The 24,750-nt window shown below is 33.4% G+C and overlaps 3 protein-coding genes, 1 long non-coding RNA gene and 2 pseudogenes across 7 annotated transcripts; 4 read left to right on the top strand and 2 right to left on the bottom strand.

Annotated features, from left to right (window-relative positions):
- Nucleotides 1–1,549: 1,549 nt before the first annotated feature.
- Nucleotides 1,550–4,701, bottom strand: LOC105110259 (pectinesterase PPME1-like; annotated as a pseudogene).
- A 4,046-nt stretch (nucleotides 4,702–8,747) lies between these two features.
- On the top strand, nucleotides 8,748–24,390 carry LOC105110258 (metacaspase-1-like). Of its 3 annotated transcripts, XM_011005240.1 has the most exons (6): nucleotides 8,748–8,954; nucleotides 21,932–22,361; nucleotides 22,872–23,202; nucleotides 23,394–23,514; nucleotides 23,617–23,823; nucleotides 24,015–24,390. In XM_011005240.1, exons 2-6 carry the CDS (start codon nucleotides 21,950–21,952, stop codon nucleotides 24,084–24,086), a joined length of 1,143 nt encoding a protein of 380 aa, XP_011003542.1. In that variant the 5' UTR covers nucleotides 8,748–8,954; nucleotides 21,932–21,949; the 3' UTR covers nucleotides 24,087–24,390. The 3 variants fall into 3 exon arrangements, with proteins under 3 accessions (XP_011003542.1, XP_011003543.1, XP_011003541.1); XM_011005241.1 differs by lacking the exon at nucleotides 8,748–8,954 and having other exon boundaries at nucleotides 21,780–22,361; nucleotides 24,027–24,390; XM_011005239.1 differs by lacking the exon at nucleotides 8,748–8,954 and having other exon boundaries at nucleotides 21,780–22,361.
- On the top strand, nucleotides 8,889–11,196 carry LOC105110255 (metacaspase-1-like). Its single transcript, XM_011005237.1, has 5 exons — nucleotides 8,889–9,381; nucleotides 9,858–10,188; nucleotides 10,388–10,508; nucleotides 10,619–10,825; nucleotides 11,015–11,196. Exons 1-5 carry the CDS (start codon nucleotides 8,982–8,984, stop codon nucleotides 11,072–11,074), a joined length of 1,119 nt encoding a protein of 372 aa, XP_011003539.1. The 5' UTR covers nucleotides 8,889–8,981; the 3' UTR covers nucleotides 11,075–11,196.
- On the bottom strand, nucleotides 11,183–11,758 carry LOC105110256 (uncharacterized). 2 transcript variants are annotated; one of them, XR_839435.1, is made up of 3 exons: nucleotides 11,609–11,758; nucleotides 11,432–11,492; nucleotides 11,183–11,363 (listed from the first exon to the last, which is right to left on the bottom strand). It is a non-coding gene; the product is annotated as an uncharacterized LOC105110256 (long non-coding RNA). The 2 variants fall into 2 exon arrangements; XR_839434.1 differs by having other exon boundaries at nucleotides 11,432–11,758.
- On the top strand, nucleotides 14,665–16,988 carry LOC105110257 (uncharacterized). Its single transcript, XM_011005238.1, has 3 exons — nucleotides 14,665–15,162; nucleotides 16,217–16,409; nucleotides 16,563–16,988. The coding sequence occupies exons 1-3, from the start codon at nucleotides 14,803–14,805 to the stop codon at nucleotides 16,652–16,654; spliced, it is 645 nt and encodes a 214-aa protein (XP_011003540.1). The 5' UTR covers nucleotides 14,665–14,802; the 3' UTR covers nucleotides 16,655–16,988.
- LOC105110281 (superoxide dismutase [Fe], chloroplastic-like) lies at nucleotides 17,287–19,801 on the top strand (annotated as a pseudogene).
- Nucleotides 24,391–24,750: the final 360 nt, after the last annotated feature.

The raw sequence follows: 24,750 nt of genomic DNA, 5'->3' as shown, positions 1-24,750 counted from the left end.
TCAGATTCAACTAAGGGATACAACATATATATCATCAAGAACAACTTATTCTTGGATTACAACAAGATTAAAGGAGAATTATTTGAGAAAAACTCACAAAACTGACAGCCCCGTTTTCTGTCAAAACGGCCAGCTTCCACACCACCAATCTTCGATCCAACCGTTCAGAATGAAGATAAACGTGTCTAGAAGCTTCTGTCAAAATCTCAGCCCGATCCAACGGTGAACGAGCTGGAAATCAAAGAAAGAATGAAGGCTACTCTGCTGCCTTTTCTTCTCTTTTTCTCTCTTGATTTTCTTCTCCTCTCTTCTCTTTTTAAATCTTGTGCTACAGTACCCGAACCATTTAATTTTAAAGTGGTCAGCTGCCTCTCTTCTCAATAAATGTGATGGTCCCACCATCACATGGTGTGGGACCATACACAACACCTAGGAGAGAAAAAGGATAATCGTCCTTAATTTTCCAGAAAGCAGTGAACAGCTTTTTTTGGGTACACTTTATAGGGTCAAAACCGAAACTTTCAGGGAAATGGAAAAAACAACTCCGTTGCACTGCGAGTTCATCAAATTTCCTTACCTGTCTTTGCATCAGCTGTATTACTTCCTCTATTAGATAAAAAAACCAGGCCTGAAAAAATAATGGTTCGATCAATAAGAATTAACTACCACAAATTTGTTGAGATTTATAAGGCTACATGAAATCCCACAAGTTCTGCTTGCGTACAATCCATATCTCTTATTGCTTTCGAAAATACGCACAATATATGTAGCAAGTTATTCTTCAATATCTTTATCTTGCTTTTGATAATTTATCATAAGAACTTAGACAACCAAATCATTTTTATTGGAAAATACACACAATTAGAGTTGTTTTCACATGTTTTGTAGAGAAGTAAACATTGCCGTGATTTCAATGAAGGTTTTCCACACTCTTTATTGATAGAAGTTGTATGTTATATACAAAGTGATTGAGAGGCTAATTTAGGAAGCACGTAAATTGTGAGGCTAAAGTTATGCTACTGTTACAATATACAGCTATGGAATTCAACCTTAGAATCAGCTTCAAAATGTACAATTAATGACAGAATATTTGGCATGATTTTAGGCTAGACATGCTCTGTTTTGGTTTGAGGAGGATCCGCGCATGCTTCCTTTATATGTTTAACCTCTGCTTTTTTTGTATCTCAATTTGGATTTTGTACTTTGACATCCTGCATCTCGAGGTTTGTTAATAAAAAAGGAAGTGAATAGCTAATTTAGATTTTAGACGGATTATCTAGCAGGCTTCTTTGGTTTTCTTTTCAAGGATTTATTTGTTTTTGGCTTTCCTCTCCATTGCATGGAACTCTCAATTTTTTCTTTTGGTTTATGAATTGATAACTAAAATACATGTTTCTTGCAGGGGTGGTTTTACATCCCCAGATGTTTTCCTTCCTTGTCACCATTTCCCTTTTGATTTTGCGTCCTAGTTTCATGGCCATGTGCTTAGTTTTCTTGATACAATTTTGGTCTAAAAGGAGCATCTGTTTATGTTCTTAAAGAACAAGGCGTGTTGTTTAATGGGTTTATTGAATTTTCTAAACAATAAAGGGCATGGACTGATTCGAAGCAGATAAAATTATGATAACAAGTTTTTTTTATAGTATTAAGAAAATTGTGGCTCTAACCATTAAAGACTTGGCCAAATTACCAGCAAAGTTACACATTCGATATCTCGCCTCTCATCAAATCAAAAGGTTACAGATTCGAGTCTTCCATTTGGGAGACTCAACCTTCCAATTTTTCATGTCTGCTCAGGCGATCATGTTAGCCACCTCAACGTTGCTGTTGTAGTCGATTTAGTCTTCAAGCCTGGCCTTCCTCCTTGTCGATTAATATATATATATTATGGTATTTGTAAGAACATGAACACGAGAGAACCCAATTTCCTTCATTTGGTTTCTCTGCATATTGATTTACTTTTCCACCAGATGGATTTTACTGCTCTATATATGGTTAACAATTATTCAGCATCTCTATTTCTATCTGCCTAAGGATAATGATATTTTATTTATATCCAGAATTAATTTGGAGGATGAAGCACCCATTTGGAACCTTCAATGAAGCCAAGAGAAATGAAGGGAGCTGCTTGATCAGGTGTTAGCTGCTTGCTCGCTTTAGCTCGGCCTGCGGGGTTAGCTCCTTCCCCCTCGCACTTGTATTCTCCGAATAAAGCAGTCCTGACAGTAATGGCTCGTATACATTAATAAAACATTCAATCCCTAAAACTTAATGATTCCACTCTCAAAAAATGTAAACTTGATTTCATCTAAATCATTAGGGGTCCATATCCTCACAGAGTAAACACGAGCTTAAGATAATTATAAATAGAAGATGGATTAAATATACATACTGGTCTCGTTCAGGGTGGAAATTATTGGACCATCCCTCAGGATTAACAACATCGCTCATGGTAGTGTACGAGAAGACCACTCGTGGCCTCGCCTGCCATGCTCGTCCCAAATACGCCCCCTTGGCGCCAGTGCCATCTACTTTACAATGCACGAACGAAAATCCAGTATCTTCTGCCTCGCTGTTTCTTGCATGGGCAGTGATGAAATTCCCATTTTCTTCACCAATCACATGTAACTCTGTTCCCTGCATTTAATAGGATATTCAATATATTACACCACATGTATGCACATCAATTGCTATCCATACCATAACGGTTCATCACCTGGAACACGGATTAAAAGGGTGAGTACGTGAATCAATGAGTTGACACGGTCTGTATAGTTTATTTAAAGAAACTCTATTGTTTCTGACAATTTTTTTTAAAATATAAACAATGTCTTTTTGAACAAAACTAAACATATATTGACCAGCTTATACGTTGACCAACCAAGTTATCCAAACTTAATCAGGTTAAGTCTCCAAGCAGTTCAAAAGTACACCCAAACAAAACTAGGGCTTGGGTCAGCGGATTTAGCTTGTCAGTGCGTGGATCGACCAGTTGACAAGTTTTATTAGGTTTTTTTCGTGAAAAAAAAATAAAAACAACACCTTTTTAAATAAAAGAGGTGCTGATTAAAGTATTGGTTGACTCATGGAATCACTCAGGTTTAACTAAGTCAACTCTCTGGGCTATTCAAAATCAAACAAAGACCCCGTAGGTTGGAGGGTCGACGTGGTTTAAGAACTATTATCCACCCACATTAACGCAATCAATTTTTAAATAGAATTTAATTCGGAGAGTTAATTTTTTAAGGGTTACCAAATACAAGGACTTTCCACTTCCAAAAATGTAATCAACGGTGCCTTCAATATAACAATCCTTGAAGAGATGCCGTCCCTTGTCATCACACAATGTGTCTTGAAATCCAAGTAATCTGCAGTTATAGAACGCAGACTTGTCCCCAGAAATCCTCAGAGCAACTGCTTGTTCTCCTTTCAATTCCCCATTTGGCCTCGGCGCAGAATTCTGTTCCAACAATTCCATAGAAAAGAAAAGGCAACATAAAATAACCTCAAAAAAGAAAAGAATCAGTGAGCTGCGAAAATACATTTTGATTTTAAGACGTGGGAATTTGCCTGCTCTATGATGATCAAGATGGCCTTAAGTTCCCTTCATCAATACTAACATTCAAACTTCAGCAGGGCGACAAACAAAGACCCCGTAGGTTGGAGGGTCGTGGTTTAAGAACTATTATCCACTCACATTAACGCAATCAATTTTTAAATGGAATTTAATTCGGAGAGTTAATTTTTTAAGGGTTACCAAATACAAGGACTTTCCGCTTCCAAAAATGTAATCAACGGTGCCTTCAATATAACAATCCTTGAAGAGATGCCGTCCCTTGTCATCACACAATGTGTCTTGAAATCCAAGTAATCTGCAGTTATAGAACGCAGACTTGTCCCCAGAAATCCTCAGAGCAACTGCTTGTTCTCCTTTCAATTGCCCCTGTGGCCTCGGCGCAGAATTCTGTTCCAACAATTCCATAGAAAAGAAAAGGCAACATGTAATAACCCCAAAAGAGAAAAGAATTAGTGAGATGCGAAAGTACATTTTCATTTTAAGACGTGGGAATTTGCGTGACCGATGATGATGAAGATGGCCTTAAGCTCCCTTCTTCATTAACATTCAAACTTCAGGCGGGCTATGTGTGAAGTAGTGAAAAGAAATGGAAATTGATAATATTTTATGAAACATGAACACACCTTAATAATGATATTAGCAGCTACAAAGTAATCAGCCTCAGCTTCCAAGGTAGCACTGTAAACAGTTCCATATTGTCTTGCCGTGCCATCAAATGACAAGGTTGGCATGTTACCAGGTGATCCCAAGAATGTAACAAAAGGTTTTCCACGTTCAATTTTGAGTTTTTCAATGTACTCTCCAGGTCCAATATGCACAATCACTCGTTCTTTATTCCCTGTTGGAATGCTGTTAATGGCATCCTTCAAGTTTTGAATTCTCCACTTCCATCTTTTCGAACCTTGATGGTTCTTGGTTTGGCTTCGGCCGCCAAGAGGGCAGGATCTATGGTGCCCTTACGGTCTGCCAGGGGCCTGACATTGTCTTGAAACCATTTGTTTAGGCTCGATGGATCGGCAGGTATCGGACTTTTATCATCGGAACTAACGGTGGCGGACACAAGAAGAATTGCTGTGATGGCACACTGAATAGCTGCAATGCAAGTACCCATCTTCTTCTGTTTTTCTTTCCGGTGAAATATTTTCATGGAATAACATTTTTTTCAAAACTTTTATGTGTCCCTATAAAAAAAAAGAATTAATATTCAATTCTTATCCTTCTGTTCATCATCTAGCACCAAATTTAGAATAATATTACCTCAAGATACATGCTCCATGAGGAATTATGATTTATAATAATTAAAAAAATATAGGATATTGAAATTTAATTCTTTTAGAATAGGGATAAAGATAGTGTTTTTCTATTTATTGAGTAATTAAGGAAATAATCAAGATAAATGAAAATTAAGAAGAAATCAAGGAACTCAATAACTCAAATAAATCAAACAATTTATTTAAATCACCTAATTAAAGGAGATGATCGGGCAGCTTGTATATTTTTTTTTGTTTTTATATATATTTATTATATAAACTCTAAATGAGTTATATGTAAAATATATATTAAATTATTAAAAGATAGCATTCTTTTGTATTCTAAATTTCTACACGTAAAAGAAGATCGAACACGCTCTTTTAATATCTCAATACATCTAAAGATATATTATATAAAAATCATGTTACAAATCGAAAAAGAAAAAATTATGTTCTAAAGCTTTTATCATCAATGGGGAAACCGTACATCAAAAGAGAATCAATCCATTCTTTCTTCTACTTAAACTTTTACATGTGACAGACTCGCTACTCAGTTAGCTTCCTATATATTATTATATGTCCTCTATGCTCTAATAAGTAGAATAATGAACAACAGCAGCCATTTGGAACCCTAAATATAGGCAAGAGAATTTAAAGAGTTCCCTTGCTGAGGGGTCAGCTGCTTGCTGAATTTAACACGGCCAGTTCTAGGGTTAGGGTATTGTAAGGGAGAGTTCACCACTCACTAAGGTTAATTATTTAACATTCCTCGAAAAACCATTGCATGGAGATGGTTCATAAATGTAACATCCCAAGCCATTTTTAAAATGAATAGTGCTAATTAGTCCAAACTTCTTCATGTCCTTTCGAATTTGAATATTTCATCAATATCCAAGTCAAAAAAAGTCACAAATTTAATTCTTAGATATAATTATTTCCTTGTCAAAAATTAATTACTAGCACTTAGATTGGAAACTTTTAGAGTGGCTTGGACTTGAATGCAATTGCCAAATAAGACATGGTAAGCCATGCACGGCGGCGGCGGCGGCGGGTGCTCCTTATTAACCATATTTTCCATACATATACAGTTGCTAGTTTTTCTTACCAATTACCTAGCATGTATGACCTAACATAGATTTACTTAATCCATCAAAAATTAGTGAGATCGATTAATACTTGGATTAAGAACAATCTAATCCTAGGCAAAAGAGTTTCCCAATTGATCAGTTTACAAAAAAAAATAAATTAACCATTAAATATTAACAGACAGTATCTATTTTGGAATGATGATTTTTTTTTTGAAATATGAATAGAGGAGAGATATATAAAAAAAAACTTGGGTAATTATGAAATCAAATTGATATAAAAGAAATCAAGATCAATCCATTACCGGTCTCGTTCATGGTGGAGATTATCGGACGATCCAGCAGGATCGACCACACTACTTATCTCTGTGCAAGCAAACACCACCGGAGGTCTTTCCCATTAATTCCGTTTACTTTGCAATGCACTAAAGAAAATCGAGTATCATCTTCCTTGTGTCTTGCTTGCGCAGTTATCACGGCTAATCCTTGGCCTGCTAGCACCTTTTTGTTCGTTCCCTGCCATAATAAATTCCAGGCCAGCTTTAAATGTTCAAGAATTCAAATGCTTGTAAGAGTTAATTTTGGAGGTTACAAAATACAAGGGCTTCCCACCTCTGAAAATGAAATCAACAGTGCCTTCAATGCAACAATTCTTGCAAAAATGCCGCCCCTTGTCATCACATAAGGTCTTTCCCCCTTGAATGTGCACATGACTCATGCTTCGAATTTCCAAACGTTGATGTCTCATTGACCTCAGACCGCTTGAATCTCTTCCAATCATCTATAGCAGCAGACAAGTCAGTGATCTTGGCGCTAATCGTACGTTCGACAACAATGAAGCAAAAACATCTTGCTGTTTCTGTACAGTAGACTTGTCTTTCCTTTCATACCACAAGTAAAATAATTGAATAGTATTCTTGTTTTACCTGATCATGAAAAGGCCTATGTTTATTGTTTTTTTATTAATAAGGTTTCTTCTGGCCCTTTCCGGATCAGCAGACTAATCCTTGGCAGTAGTCATTTAGGTTGATTTTGAATTTATTAATCCAGAGTTATAGATTTCACAAATAAATTAAAATTGATTTATATCAATTCAAGATATTATTATTGTAATATTTTTTTTAATATTTACTTTAATCAAAATATGATTTTATTGGTTGTTTTAATTGTTTTTATACCCACCAAATCCACTGGATTATATAAACTTAACCCTCACATTATCTAATTTTTTTAATTCTACTATAATAAGTGAATTCTTATGTATTCAATATATGTATCCCTTGAACTAAAACTTATAATATGAGATTTTTATAATTAGTTTAAGAAAAGAAATTTACAAAAACATATATATGTCAAAGTTTAAGAAAAGAAATTTACAAAAACATATATATGCCAAGAAATTATAATTGAAAGTAAGTCGTTGAAACACTTCCCTCTATTTTTTTTTCAAATTAATATCAGCATTTTTGTTTTTCTATTTTTTTTGTGTGTGTCTATATATATATATATGTGGTAAGATGGATCCAATATGCGTTCTTGTATTTTTTTTTAACTTGATATCAATATTTTAATTTGTCTATTATTATTTGTTTATACGTGCAGTAAGATGGATCCAGTGTGCATTTAATTTTTTTAATCAATCTTAAAATTTTATTAACAACAACTTAAATATATTGACAACTAAATAATTCATATATTATAATCACAACATTACTTTTAAATTATATGGCTGTTTTAAATTATATGGCTTTAAATTATATGGCTGTTAAGTAATATCTTAAAATATAATTTATATTATTATCTAACATACTTCTTAAAACAAAAAATTTTTATATTTTAAATTTGTATAAATTCATATTAATTTATATTTATTTTTATCAAATAAATAAAAATATTAAAATTTAAATTCGTGATTATTTGACTATCAAAATTTTAATATTATATTAAAAAAATAATTTAACCTACTAATTTAAAATTTTAAAATATAATTTATATTATTTTTTAGTATAATTTTATTATATAATATAGATTCCTACCGGTCACCCTTTGTTTTAATCGATGAAAACATCATCGTAACTTTTTAGAATTATTGTTGATTGGACCGAAAAAGGTTGTTCAAAACTTGCATCTGCATGCTTTTCACACCCAGAACAAGAATTCCTAATCGTAAAAATGCTCATTCACATTGATTACTTGTCAAATTCTCAGCATAAAGACACATATCATATGTAGATTAATGTGCTTGTTCTTTTCCCGGAAGCCCACCACCTGAGTGCAAATGGAATATTCAAACCCTAGTGCTTGCCTGTTTAAAGTTTTACTTTGCGTATTTTCAATGGTATTTAAAAAGAAAATTATTTTTTATTATTTTAATGTATTAATATTAAAAATAATTTTTAAAAATAAAAATATTATTTTAATAAATAAAAAATACTTTAAAAAATATCTTGTAATAATTATATTATATTATTGAACATAATTAGACTTTTTAAAAAATTAGATGGTGAAATCAATGTTCCCGAGCCATTTACCATTTTTTTTTCCTCTAGTTTTCATGATTAGGGTATTCTTCAACGGGCAACATGCAAGAAACAAGCCTATCAATGTACAGTGTAGTAGTGCACTTGATTAATTTTATAATCCCTTTCTTTATCAATTAATCAACTCAAACTATAATATTAAAATCATGTTTTCTGATAAAATACTATTAAAACCATTAAAGTATGATGATTGAAAATTAAAAAAGATAACAAGTCATTGAAACACGGCTTCGAATTTTATTATAGAAAACCTCACACACAACTTCTGTTTTTGGCCAATCATTGTTTACTGACCAACTTGTTTGCGTCGCAATGAACTGCACATGGAAGTCAAAGTTATCATCCCCACCTTCTCCACGTTTTGCCCTCCCCGACGAGCCCCTCTCCTTCCTTCTCACCTTCCAAACCTCTTACCAACTTTGCCTTATATCATGAGCATTAAATTAATTAATCATACTATTGCCAAAAATCCCTTCTCATAAATTTTTGAGTTCTGACATTTCTGCGTCTCTCAGAGACACTAACCGGCATGTACATGTTAGTCAACTGTTCAAACTGCCACACCCCTTTGCAGCTTCCACCAGGAGACAACTCCAGCTCCATCTGCTGTGCTATCTGCCGTGCCATCACCTACATAGTTGATCCTCGCTCTGCCCCACCACCGCCTGCTCTATCTTACTCATCCTCGAGCCAATACCAACATTACCCTCCCCCACAGCATCCTTTTCAAGTGGTTCCATCACCATTCAGTCGTGCGCCTCCTGGACCACCACCTGCTGTCCATGGCACAAAGCGTGCTGTGATTTGTGCGGTGTCTTATAAGAATACTAAGAATGAACTCAAAGGGTGCTTTAATGATGCCATGTGCATGAAGTATTTGTTGGTTAATAGGTTCAACTTCCCTGAATCTTCCATCATCATGCTCACTGGTAAGAATTTTCAAAAATTTATTTCCGTTCTTGTGTTTCTTGAAAGATTCTTGATAGTTTGATTTATACCGTCTTTAATCCGCATATATAATGTTTTGGTAATTAATTAATTAGTGATTTATACCCTCATAATTTAGGTTTTTTTGTTGAATAAAAGTTCTCTTTACAAAGTCATTTACTCTGTTTGGTTGAATTAGTACATATTTTAATGTCTTAGCTTTCATAATCAGGGGGGATGCTCTCGTGTTTTTATGTCTGGTTGATTTTGGAATGAAAGATATGTTTGTTTGTGTATTGTTATCCCGAATTTCAATTTGATACATTCCTATAATCAGATCTAATCAGCCGAGTAGAAATTCTAAAACAAATTAAGAGTTATTGCAAGTTTAACTTTGACAAATGTGTTCAATGCTCAAGGCACATGGAGTTTTCTGTGATTATATCACAATTCATGCTGATTAATAATCAATTTGCAGAGGAAGAGACTGATCCTTATAGGCGGCCAACGAAATCCAACATGAGAAAGGCATTGTCATGGCTCGTACAAGGATGTCAGCCTGGAGATTCATTAGTGTTTCATTTTTCCGGTCATGGTTCGCAGCAGAAGGATTACAATGGAGATGAGTTGGATGGATATGATGAAACACTTTGTCCAACAGATTTTGAAACTCAAGGAATGATTGTTGATGATGAGATCAATGCACTAATTGTCAAGCCTATTTCCCATGGTGTTAAGCTTCATGCCATCATTGATGCTTGCCATAGTGGCACCGCGATGGATTTACCGTTTCTCTGCAGAATGGATAGGTATGTCCTTTCCCATTCTTTTCTCACTAAAAACGTATCATAACCTTCCAGTGGAGAAATACAAGGATAAACCCGTGTTCTTAGCCTTTGGCACCTTGCAGGAAATGCTGGCTTTGAATGGAAATCGATTATATTTGCATCCTCTCTATCCAAGTATTGTAATTTTCTTGCTCATAAATGCTTACATTGATGAAAATAGGAGCGGGAAGTATGTTTGGGAAGATCATCGCCCTCGATCAGGAGTATGGAAAGGGACAAGTGGTGGGGAAGTGATCTCCTTCAGTGGCTGCGATGATGATCAAACCTCTGCAGACACTTCGGTACTTCCATAATTAAGCATCCATGTCAAACTTTATAATCTAGAAATCAAGAATGGATTTTCTCATTCACAACAGCAATGCACTTATTCAATCTGAATCTATATGGACAGGCTCTATCAAAGATCACTTCAACTGGTGTAATGACTTATTCGTTCATCCAAGCAATCGAGCGCGGACATGGAACTACATACGGCAGCATGCTAAATGCAATGCGGGCTACCATCCGTAAGACGACCAGTGAGTTTGGTGGTGGTATTGTAACAACACTTATCTCAATGCTATTAGCCGGGGGGAATTTCAGCGGAGGGATCACACAGGTATGTTTTTTCATCATTAACTTTTTTCTGTTTTATTCCGCACATATCACCATTGCAAAAGCTGTGGTGACATAAATTTTCTAATCATGTTTGTCTGTATGTGCTCTTACATCACTTTCATTATTTCTGCTCTCATTTTTTGATCTGCATTTGCTTATGCTGATTGGTGATGTTAAAATCTTTCTGCAGGAACCACAGTTAACTGCTAGCGAACCATTTGATGTGTATTCAAAACCGTTCTCCCTGTAACCAGAGAAGAAATTGACATGAAACTATATGATATGTTCGAGGAAGTCATATGTACAGTTCCTGAGTTAATGTTTTTTAAACAAAATAATAAAGCTTACTAAATAGCTAGGGTTCAAATCTCACTGTCTTTATTTAATAGCTTAACCATAATCAGAGATCAATCATATTGGAGATGAGATTCATTTACATTACCATGTTGTCGAAGCATTTCGAGCCTCTTGATCCGCTTCTCCATTAGGATGGCTGCCGACAACCTCTTCAGAATCCATCGTAATATCCATTTTCACAGCTGCAAATTAAAAGTGAGCAAATTAATAATCGAAAACATAAATATTACTGCCTTTAACATGTATCTACCTAGGATATGGTTGGAACAAGGACCATGTTCTTGCTCCTCCCAACTTCCAGAGGACTTCAACTGTTCACATACAAATTTTATGTTTATCATAACTGCTACAAATAATCAAAACTTCAGATACTAAAATTAAAAATTGCCCTTTTGTTCCCATTTCTTGAAGATTGCATTTTTCTTACCAGCAAGTTTTTGATATGTTCTATCTCTTCTTCTTGGCATTTCTAAATCATTTTGTAAATTCTCACACAGTTCCTGACAGAGGGAAAGGAAAATGAAATTATTGTCAGCAGAATCAAATGGTTGGTCATGTTTTTTGCACACGAGTGGAGAGTAGCAGTAAAACAAACCATTAGATTACAAGATGGTTTTTAAGAAGGTTACAGCATCCATCAACAGATGGGGCACCTCTCTGCTTTTCGCTTTTAAAACAAACTTAAGCATGACAGCCCGAGGCCCCACCGTATTTTGGACCGCCATGTTACTACCAGATTGTGATCTCATTGGATCGGTCCGTGACTAAGCACTGATGTGCGTAGTTTTTGAAGCAGGTATCATTCAAGATTTGGATTTAGAGTTTTGACTAGAATAGGTAGTTAATTTTATTTTAAAAAAATTAAAATAATATTATTTTAATGAACAATTCAATGAGTTACAATCAAATTTTTTACTACAATAACTTGAGTTTTAACTTTTTTTATTTTTTAAAAAATTAGACGATGAGCTTTTTTTTATATAGAAAAAATGTGAATTTTTCTAATTATTATTATAATTATAAAACTAAAAGGCATGAATTTATTAGCATGTATGATCTCAATGTTTACCTTTTATATATATACTATAGATGGATTGTACAATTTTTTTAAAAAAAATTTGATGTATAACTTTTTTTCGGCAATTTAATCCTAGTTGAAAACTAATTAATTTTAATTTTTTATGAAATGATCGAATTAAAAGAAAATAAACCTAAATGAAAAATATGCTAAAAATAAGTGGTGTGCAATAAGTTTAGAAAAAGATGCGTTTTGGTCTTCAAACTTAAAAATTAATGCAAATTATACAATTTCAGCACCTCAATATTTTTTAAATTCAATTTCAGTACAAATGTTTTTTTTTTTTTTAGTTCTTGGTTAAGAGAGAAGACAGAGGTCCTTGAATTATGACAATAGAAAAAGAAACATGTCGTTAATACCAATTTAAACCAGTAAAATAGACAATATTAATGTTGAATGATTTCTTTTGATGATGGGAATTCATATCAAATGCTTTGTTTTCCTTTAAAGTTTGTGAAAAATAAATATGAATTTAGGTTGATTTTGATTTTTGTGATGATATGTTGGTTTTTTTGAGCTCACGAATAGATTCATCATAGTTCTTAAAATGTTTTAAGTCCAAATAAATTGAAAAATAAGTTTTGGATAAAAAAACTTTAGTCTTTATTTTTTAGTCACTAGTAACCGGAATCTAGGCAAGATCAAATGATGCGTCGTTTAATTTTTTTTCAAAAAAACTAGATGCAACCAAAGAAAAATAAAAGCCTAATCATATGGGTTTTAATAAAATAGGCCAAGCAAGTTGGCTAAGCCTAATAGTACCTACTTTTTTAAAATTAATGTTTTTTTATATATTTTTTTAAAAAATTATTTATATTTATATTAATACTCATTCTCTCTTTTGTTTTGTTTAAAGAGCTTTTTGTAGATAATGGTTATTTTTATTATTATGCATTTAATTTTTAAAGAGATTTTTCTGATTCATCTATAATTTTTTTTTGTTTTTATCTTTTGTATAGATGAACTATATTTTTTTAAATAAAAAATATTTATTTTCATATAATATTTCTAATATGTGTAGTTTTGCATAATTATTTTCTTTCATTCAATTAATTTAATGTGTTTATCTATTTTTATTATCGTTTGATTGAATAAAAAAATATTATAATAAATAGAATTTAGCAAACATAAATGGATAAATATCCCATCTTTTAAGATTAAATATCATGATCTATATCTGTCTCTTGATTATTCAAGTTTTATTTTTAGGTATCATTAATGATTTTTTATTTATTTATTGGCACTCATAATTCTCGATTTATTTGATTATAAATATACATAAACTTTTTAATTTGCGCTCAGATTTTTTGAACTATAAAAAAAAAATTAAAAAACTTGTATATATATTTTTTTTATAAAAAATAAAAATATTTGATTTACGATAAAACATAATTCATATAACTAATAAACTTTAAAAAATATAGCAAAATTACTATAGAGAAATACACAACACCACCTCTAACACATAATTATCAATCCAAACCCAATCCCATAATATTTGATTCCATTTAATTCTGTAATTTCCTCATCATATAAAGAGTCGTGGTGACTGTCGTCGTCGGTAGGGAAGGCTAGTGGATTTACTGTGGAGAAGGGAGCAAATCACTGATTATAATAAAAGTCATTCTTTATTACAAAGAAAATAAAAATTATACTAATTTTAACTGAGTTATTTTTTATTTTGAATATAAATTTTAGAGTTATTACAGGTTATAACAAAGTAATTGGTGACTGTTAAGGTAATAATGAATATAAGATCAATGAAAAAATAAATAATCAATTAAGAATAAGAAAAGAAAAGAAAAAGGAGGATTTTTATCCTTAATACAAAATGACATTTATTAAAAAAATAAGTCGTTTTCACTTTGATTTTAAGTACACCTAAAAAGTTATTGAGTTTAACCAAATCGATTTCAACTTTGATTTTTTTTAAAAACAACTTATATTAAATTTAGAGTTAATTTGAAAGCCACTGAATTTGATTAAACTAATTATAGTTCTTTTTTTTTCTTTGTATAGCCCAATCAAGGCTATATGTTGCTTTAGTTCAGGGTTAATCTAGTAGGATGGGTCGAGTTTTACATATTATAATATTTATATATGTATAAAATATATTTATAGCTTTGATAAAGTGTTTTTTTTTAATTTATCAAAATATTTTTAAATTAATTAAAGGTGTGAAGTGATAGTTAGATATGTAGGTTATTTTGATATGAATTCTTGTTTTGAGATTTATTGATACAAAAATGTTTTGATATGTTATTTTTAGATAAATGAATTACTTGCAAACCCTAGGAAAATAGCCCTTTTAGCTCACAAAAACCGACGTCGTCTTCTTTTACTGAAACGGCAAGCCGTTTGACATTGGAGTCCATGTCATCAAGAAGACGTGGCACTTCACCTCAGCCACCGGTAACCGAACGGTCCTTACGAAAAACGTCTGGTCCAAAACCCCCTGCTAACCACCGGATAAACACAGCAAGACAAAGACAACCATCCTTGAACTTCGCTCCCGTTATCACCACCGGTCACAGTAAACCACCATGGGTACCGCCGCCACAACCACCACTCGCTTCCCCTTCTCCCTCCCACCCCCTAAATCCTATCCTCCACACAACCACCGCCACTTCAAAGTCTCCATCTTGACTCCCACTATAACTCCCACTTTGAGAGTCCAAGCTATGGGAGCTGGCGACAAGTTAGGTGAATTTGGTGCTAGAGACCCTTTTCCTGCTGAAATAGAAAGTGGGTTTGCTGAGAAGGTGTTAGGAAATGTTGATACTGAACATAAGATTCTCATTCCTACTGTTTCTGCTCTTTCTCTTTCTCAGCAAGAGTGTACTCCTATATCTCCTTTGCAAGATCCCATGTCTAAAGATGATGCTCAAAAACTGTTAAAGAAGGTAAATTTCATGTCCCCATACGGATTGCTTTGCCCCTGTTTTCTGTTTTAAGTTTGAGGTTTGCTATGTACAGCATGTCTTATCAGTTGTAGTTTGTATAAGTTTGCTTACCCTCTGTGCTAGTTGATAGATGTTGAATTGGACTCGTAAATGATAGTTTTGTGGTGGTGTAGTTGGTGTAGTAGTTAAAATTGCTTCATGTATGCTAATTAGTAGATACTGAAGAGATGGAAGATGAAGAATACTCATTTGGTTTTGTTCTTTTCAAGCTGGATTCATTATTTCTAATGGAACTTAAAGTTTGAACCTTTAGAAATTGCAAGTTCCAGTGCTACATTTATTTGCAGACTGTAGGAGTCGATTGAATCTTTGATGCTGCGAATCAGCAATTCTTTTGGACCAATCTTTGCCTGCATTTTGTGTTGCCGGCTTTTTTATTCTTCTACTTAGCATCTTGGTTCTGGAATGAACTGCTTGTTCTGCGCACTTGCACAAATTGTTTGTTTCCATGGTTGGTTTTCTTTTTCATGTTCTTAATAGAACTCTCAGTTTTTTTCTTAGCAGATAAAAAGTATACTATTTTCGAGCTTCTATGTAACATTTTCATTTTCATTTTCCTGAACTCGGAAAAACTAATTGGCAGTATGTGATTCCAAGAGAAAATCATTATCAAGAGGCAACTCTTCTCTTGCGATAGATCATGTTGAAATGCTTTGATAAGTGAAGTTCCTAGCATATTTGAATTCTATAATATTTATCAAATATTCTATGCTACCACGTAGAAATAACAAAAAAAAGGTGCTCACATTATGAACCCGATAAAAGAAGAAACTTCCGATCCAATATTTTTCTCTCGTCTAGCTTTTTTAACATTCTAGTGCATTTGCTTCTGTTTCATTTTGGATACTGACAGACAAAAGCAAAGGTAGCATATTCAGCATTGTTTTTTTCATTTGCATAGACATAGAAGTAAATTCTGAGAGTTTCATGTCCAGCTTCCAACTGCCAAAACTTCAATGTGCTTTTGCTTAAAGGAAAAGATTTTCATTTGTAGGTTCTAGGCTGGAGGCTCCTGGATGAAGAAAGTGGACTGAAACTGCAATGCTTGTGGAAGTTGAGAGATTTTAAATGTGGGGTTGAGCTTGTCAATAGAATTTACAAAGCTACAGAATCATGTGGCCATTTCCCAAATGTGCACTTGGAACAGCCCAATCAAGTTAGAGCTGAACTATGGACTGCACCCCTTGGTAAGCTTTCAAGTTCACAACTTCCTCTCTGAACTCCAATGTTTTTCACCTTGAAGGCTAAATATTGAATTTTCTTGTACTCAACATGCTACCTGAACCAAATGATCTCTTTGATAGCACTTGAAATTTAAAAGTTTTCTGTTCGAACCGCAGGTGGCTTGAGTTTGAATGATTTCATTGTTGCGGCCAAGATTGATGAGATTAAGACATCTGACCTTGTCCCTAAAAAAAGAGTCTGGGCATAGTTGGATTTTCCTTGAAGGCTTTCCTGAATGAACCTGAGAGATCGGTCTGTTAATAAGTTGGTGTTTCAGAATCCAACAACAGTCTACTGAGGCCTCATTTTTCCACAATTCATGAAGAGAACTCACTCAGCTTTTTCCTCAGTCCTTGTCTAAGTTCACTTCTGATATACAATCAATTAAGTTCCAATCTGCAAAACTACCTTCCATTTGTGTTCTAACTAAGATAATGATGTTTGCTGGAAAATCTGTGAACTTCTGTGACATATCTTCACAGACAAAAATCAAATTGAGGATGTAAGCGGGAAAAAAATAATCAAAATAAGTAGTTTCCTAATAGCTGATTAGTACTTAAGTTCTACACAATTCCAATCTTACACGGCAAAATCAAGGGCACAGACCTAACTTCCACACTGTTGCTGTGGCAAAATCAAGGATCCGTATCCAAGCTTCTCCAATATTTTTGAAAACCATATTTGCGTTTCTAGTATCAAACTACGGTAAAGTACAAGGCAACAACTCTCCTAAGTTCAAAACTTCGAGTAAAGAGAACCTGCAGACAAAAATGGTTGCAGCAGCAGCAGCTGCTATAGATAATCCACTAGCATGCTCACTATTTCCAAGCCAAGGTCCCAAATTGATGCAACCCAATGTTTTTCTTACCTTCACTCTCTTTTTTCTTTCTTCATTCGACTCAGTGTTTTCTTGCATATGAGGTCTTACAGCAACTGGTGTGCCGCAATGGACAAAGTTAGTTTAGTTTCCCTGCCAGAAAGCTTCTGCACTTTTGTTTCTCTGATTTTAAGGCACACATAACGACAATGTCTGCATTGTCAGGGTTGCCAGTGTTACACGTTCAGTCAGTCAGAACTTTTGGTGCTGATGTGATTAGCAACACTATGTGTGCACTTGTGGAGTTCGACAAAATGCTTATTAATTTAGCAAATTATGTAGGGACTTAACTTTGAACTGATTTTCTGTGTTGCAGAGGCAATGTACCGGAAAGGCTGATGCTTTGACAGTTACAGCTACATTTGAGCTGAAACCTCCTCCATGTCCCATGGTAAGATTTGAAACAAAGCAATATCTTTTTCCAAGAAATTAAGTTACTTGGCAATGCGTAAAATAACGGGCATGGGTTTCTTATATATGACAGGATGATTTAGAGCCGCATATGAGCAAGGACACATTTGAGTATCACCGGGGGGAAAGCATCACAGGGCTTATGTGGATAACGTAAACAAGCAAATTGACGGAACAGAACGAGATGACATGTCCTTAGATGATGTTGTGCTCGTTACATACAACAAGGGCGATCCACTTCCTGCTTTCAACAATGCTGCACAGGTATAATAAAGTCTCCTATGCATACAAGTTTACATTTTTGGAGTCATACATTTTTGTTTTCCGAAGCGTTGTTTTGTTTATCATGTTTTTTTAATCTGGATAGGCATGGAACTATGAATTCTTTTTGGAATCCATGAAACCGGGAGGTGGAGGAAAGGCATCGGTGGAACTTCTTCAATTAATTGAAAGAGATTTTGGTTCTTTTGATAGATATGTGGAGGAAAGGCATTGATGAACTTCTTCAATTAATTGAAAGAGATTTTGGTTCTTTTGATAGATATGTGCAAGAGTTCAAGTTGGCTGCAGCTGCTCAGTTTGGTTATGGATGGGCTTGGCTTGTTTGTTAGTGATCTTTCCCCCTGCCAACGACTGCATTTCCTTCTTTTGATTCTCTTGAATTATAATAATTTGATTGCATGTACTAGTGAAAATAAGAGTAATATATCGTGTCCGCTGTTCTCTCTAGACAAGGAGAATAGACTTAGATGCTGGAAATGCTGTAAATCCTCGTCCATCGGAGGACGATAAAAAGCTTGTAGTGGTCAAGAGTCCCAGTGCAGTAAAACCCCCTTGTTTGATGACTCAGTTTCCTGATTTTGTTTCATTTGCAGAAATATAAGATGATATGGATCATGTAAAAGGAAATATTGCCAATAAATTATGATTTATGAGTTGGTTCATTCACCTGATGCTGTTGCTTGTTTTATGCAGCCACTCCTAACAATTGATGCTTGGGAGGTATTCAACAACTTTGCTGTTTATTCATTAATTGACAAATTGATTTTTTTGAGAATAGTCTTAAACTTTTCTGATTACTGATTTGGCATTGGATTTCTGCTTGGTTTCAACAGTATGCATACTACCTGGACTTTCAGATTCGGTGTAATAAATCACTAGTTAAAAGTTTGCTTTCCACCTCAAAAGTTTTTCCCTTGTTTATTGGACTCATCATTAAAGCACCTGATTAGTGATTATGTATTGTTTCTTCACTTAGAATCGACGACCTGATCACACATCAACTTCCATGGAGAAGCTTGTGTCATGGGATGTAGTTAGTGCGAGACTTGAAGTTGCAAAGGCTCGAGCTGCCGAGAGAGAAATAGAAGAAGCAAGAAAGACAAAGGAGGAACTTTATAGACAAAAAACCCTGCCAAGGTTTTCGTGGATGGGATAGGTGATGATTCTGAGACCGATTAACTTTAGAATGTTTTGCAGTCAAAATATGCAGGAAGTTTCGAGGCTCTGCATATCCTTCATTTTTTCTTTGAAGGTGATATGGAGGTCAGCTTCAGCAGGACAGACTACAAACTTGTTCCATGAATATCCAGGCATCGGCATGGAAAACATGGAATTATATAATTCAAGCACACTAAATCATTCTCAAGTTACAGCTCTGCTAGGCAGTTCCTATCCATCCAAGAATGTTGAATTCATCAAGTAATGCGACTTGGAGAGTCACAGAGATGATATATCTTATCCATCAAGTACTACAAGAATAATTTTTCCAGTAATATCAACTTTGGGGCTAAGGACTTGGAAAACCGCCAGACCTGAGAATCTGTGTTCATGATCTTTTGTTCCCCCCATTTGAGTCATGGAAGGGTGCTTCAACACGCGTAGATGGTTTTGAACGCTATAATCGCGTCGCCGTGGCCACTTGCTATCTCCTTGTGACGCCGCCTTCAGTCCACATATCTGAATAATTCAACATCGAATAATCAATTCATATAGAAGTGCATGAATGGATCTTTTTTCTGATTGACGGAAAATCTATGAAATGATCCTATAAAGCACGACGTACCTACGCCGTGGTTTCAATGCTAAAAAAAACCAAAAGTTTTGAAGTAAAAAATAAAATAAAAAAATCTTTATTATTGATATTTAACAAACAGTGAGATTGAACAAGATTCATCAAACTTAAATGATAGAGATTTTTAATACATCTTTATTATTCTTATTATTATTATTATTATAAAGATGTAATGCTACTAAAACATTATATCATTATTCTAAAGAAAATTGATTCTTTCTTTAATATTTTTTTTATCATTATTTTAAAGAAGATTGATTCTTTTTTTAATATATTTTTTATTCTTACGAGATATCCTCACTTTTTTTAAATGATAAGATTAGTTTTATTTAGGATTTATAGTTGCCCCTTCTAATAAGTATGTTTTATGAAAATTGAACTTGCGTTTTTATTCTTATAAAAATATAACAATATTTTAACTGTTAGATCAACATTTTATTTATGATATTTTTAAATATGATATTATATATTATTTTATAAATAATTATGTATTAAGATGACAGGTAAGATTTTTAAAATCAATTGCTCATTAATATTAAATGACAATAAAATATTTATTTTTTATTTAAAAGCTTTTTAATATAATTTTTTTAAATTTATTATTTTCATCTTTTTTTTCATATCATATAGTTGCGTAAAAATAATCAATTCAAGAATTTTTTAATTAAATTTTTCTTTCATAATCATAACAAGTTTTTGGTTTAAAAACAATAATTCTCACTTAAAAAAAATGCTTTTTGTTAAAATAAAAAAAATATGTGAATCAAAATTTATAATTTTTCCTTTTTAATTCATATTGTTATAGTTTTTTTTCTTTTTGTTGCTTTTTATTCAATAAACTACGTTTCTTAAAAAATAACTATTTTATTAACAAAAAAAGTTACATATATCTGCAAAAAAATATGTTTCTCCTTTATAACCTTATTTGTTGCTTTTTTTTAATATTTATTTTTATTATTATATAATTAAATAATAATATATTTAAAAAAAGTTATTAAACTTGGTCAAGCTCATAACTTGAATTATAAATTAAGGATCAACTTATAATAATCTAAAATATCTATCATTTTAATATTAAAAACAAATAAAATAAAATAATATTATCTTGATTTTTTTTTAAAAATCAAATCAGAATTTAACCACAAAATATTTTGTACATCCACCGTATTAACATGATGAAATAAATTTAATTTTAATTTAATTTAATTTAAAATTTAATCATAGTCAAAAGAAAAGTTATCATCTTATATCACCATGATAAACCATCTAATCAAGTTATGTTTAATAATTACTTCAACGGTTGCCTAACCATGATAGCACATCAAGGGTATCTGAAATTGAATTTTAACATATTTTTTATTAAAAGTTTTTTAAAAAAACTGTTTCAAATTATTTTTTAATATTTTTAAATCATTTTAATATATTAATAGAAAAGTAACCTTTAAAAAATAAAATAAAAATATCATTTTAATACATTTTAAAGTTAAAAATTACTTAAAATTAATTTTTTAATATTTTTGAAACTTTTTTACTAATATAAAAATTATATATATATATATATTTAATTAAAAAATACTTTAAAAAATTACCACTTGCACACAAATAGAAACAACTATTACAAAAACTGGATGGACAATTTGAACTATTACAAAAACCGGATGGACAAATCAGAGTTCCAAAACCACTTTACTAATTTCTCTTGTTTTTATTTTTATTTAATTTTCATGATTGGGATATTCTTCAACGTTCAACATCCAAGAAAAAAGCCTTCCCATGTATAATAATAGTAAACTTAAATTAATTTTATAATCCCTTTCTTTATGAATTAATCAACTCATACTATAATATTAAAATCATCTTTTCCCAGATAAAATACTATCAAAACCATTGAAGTATGATGATTAAGAAGATAGCAAGTCATTTAAGTATGGCTAACAATTTCATTATACGAAACACACGTTTCCAGCCGTACATGGAAGTCAAAGTTTTCATTCTCACCTTCCACTTCATCTACCCTCCCCGTAAGCCCCTCTCCTCCATCTCACCTTCCAAATCCCTTGAAGGCTTGCTTGACTTTTATCATCAACATTACATTAATCATAGCACAACCATTCATCCTATTGCTGTGTCTCTCAGAGACAATGACCACCGTGTACATGTCACTCAATTGTTCAAACTGCAGCAGCCCTTTGCAGCTTCCACCAGGAGCCAACTCCATCTGCTGTGCTATCTGCCATGACACCACCCTCGCAGCTGATTCTCGCTCTTCCCCTCCACCGCCTGCTCTATCTTACTCCTCATCAGGCCAAGACGACCATGACCACCCCCCACATCATCCTTCTCAAGTGGTTCCATCAGGACCATCACCATACAATCATGCACCTCCTGGTCCACCACCTGCTGTCCATGGCACAAAGCGTGCTGTTATTTGTGGGGTGTCTTATAAGAATACTAAGAATGAACTCAAAGGGAGCATTAATGATGTTGTGTGCATGAAGTATTTGTTGGTTAATAGGTTCAACTTCCCTGAATCCTCCATCATCGTTCTCACTGGTAAGAATTTTCCGAAATTTACTTCCATTCTTGTGTTTCTTTCTTGATAGTTTGATTTATAATATCTTGGTAATTGATTAATTATTAATTAACTCTGCTTTAATATAGCATCTTGGAATGTTTTATTTCTTGAAATTATTGGTTCCATCACAAATGGCATATAATGGATTCACATCGCTGACAAAAATTTTCGCGCCAATTAATTATTGACTTTTCTGGATTTCACTTTCTTGGTGTTGTCTGGATCGATAGCTTAATTTCAGTTATTTTGGATTGTTTTTAGCATATCATAAACTTCCAAATATATGCATATGACTCCCACTGTTCATTTTGCTAGCAGTGCTAATCCTGTGTAGCTAAAGCAATTGTGATTATAATCGGCCGAGTAGAAGTTCTGAAAAAACTCGAGTTATTTCAGGTTTAAGTTTGACCAACGCGTCCAGTGCTTAAGGAACATGGAGTTTTTTGTGATGATATCACTATTCATGCTGATTAATAATCAATTTGCAGAGGAAGAAACTGATCCTTATAGGCAGCCAACGAAATCCAACATGAGACTGGCATTGTCATGGCTTGTGCAAGGATGTCAGCCTGGAGATTCATTAGTGTTTCATTTTTCCGGTCATGGTTCGCAGCAGAAGGATCAAAATGGAGATGAGTTGGATGGTTATGATGAAACACTTTGTCCAACAGACTTTGAAACTCAAGGAATGATCGTTGATGATGAGATCAATGAAATAATTGTCAAGCCTCTTTCCCATGGTGTTAAGCTTCATGCCATCATTGATGCTTGCCATAGTGGCACCGTGTTGGATTTACCGTTTCTCTGCAGAATGGACAGGTTTGTATTTTCCCGTTCTTTTCTCACTAAAAATGTAGCGTAACCTTGTGGTGGAGAAATACAAGCATAAATCCTTGTTCATAGCCTTGGGCACTTGCAGCAAATGCAGCCCTTGAATGTAAATTGATTCTATTTGCATCCACACTGTTTGTACTTTTCTTGCTCATGAATGCTTGCATCATTGAAAGTAGGAATGGGAAGTATGTTTGGGAAGATCATCGTCCTCGATCAGGAGAATGGAAAGGAACAAGTGGTGGGGAAGCGATCTCCTTCAGTAGCTGCGACGATGATCAAACCTCCGCGGACACCTCGGTACTTCCCTAAACATAGCGAACTTTATAATCTAGAAATCAAGAACGAATTTTCCAATTCACAGCAGAAATTCACTTATTCAATCCGAATCCATATGGACAGGCTCTATCAAAGATCACTTCAACAGGTGCAATGACTTACTCATTCATCCTAGCAATCGAGCGCGGACATGCAACTACATATGGCAGCATGCTAAATGCAATGCGGTCTACCATCCGTGATACGAGTATTGAGCTTCGTGGTGGGATTATAACATCACTTATCTCAATGTTCTTAACAGGGCAGACTTTCAGTGGAGAGATCACACAGGTATGCTTTTTCATCATTAATTTTGTCGCTGTTAGTATTCTGCACGTAAGTATCACCACTGCAAAAGTTGTGGTGACATAAATGTTCTGATCTTCTTTGTTTGAATGTGCTCATGCATTATTTTCATTATTTAATCTCGATTTCTTAGCAAAATATAGACATGGGGATATAGTGCTGTCTATGATGCTGAGATTTTTCTGCAGGAACCACAGTTAACTGCTAATGAACCATTTGACGTGTATTCAAAGCCTTTCTCCTTGTAACCAGAGAAGAAATCGCCATGAAACCATCTGATACGTTTGAGGGGGTCAACTGTACAGTCCCTGAGTAAACACAAATTCCCATCGTCAGTTTTATACTAGAGATCAGGGACCCGTTTAACCCAGGAGGAAGGAACAAGCTTACTCTCTCTCCTTCTCTGGACCTTTTGGCCGAGAACTCGGGGAGAAGCTTGGTTGAAAGAGATGAAGGTAACAGTGAATGGCTGGGATCTTTTCAGTAAGGAGGAGGGTCACGTGGACGGTGGATGTTTGCTGAGCCATGAAGTATTGACACAAGTACTAACAATCTCAGTTTATTTTTGTATTTTAAAGATATTTTTTAAAAAATTTTAAATTTAAATTTTTTATTTATTTTAAATTAATATACTTTTATTATTTTAAAATTATTTTAATATTGTTAATATATATTTTAACATAAAAAATTATTTAAAAAACAATTATAAATACACTAAAATTATGTTTTGACCAGTTAGTTTTCATGTCTAAAAGTTATGGTTACGTAGGTGGTGATTATAATTTTTTAAATATTTTTTTATTTTAAAATATATTAAAATAATATTATTTTATTTTAAAATTTTTATTTTTGATATTAATGTAAAAAAATCTTATTTTTTTTGTAAAAGCATTTTGATGTCTAGCAGGGGCG

Source organism: Populus euphratica, unplaced genomic scaffold, assembly GCF_000495115.2.
Source record: "Populus euphratica unplaced genomic scaffold, PopEup_1.0 scaffold246.1, whole genome shotgun sequence".
In the NCBI taxonomy this organism is placed as follows: Eukaryota; Viridiplantae; Streptophyta; class Magnoliopsida; order Malpighiales; family Salicaceae; genus Populus; species Populus euphratica.
The sequence above is the reverse complement of the archived record's forward strand: the minus strand, read 5'-3'. Positions and strand labels throughout refer to the sequence as shown.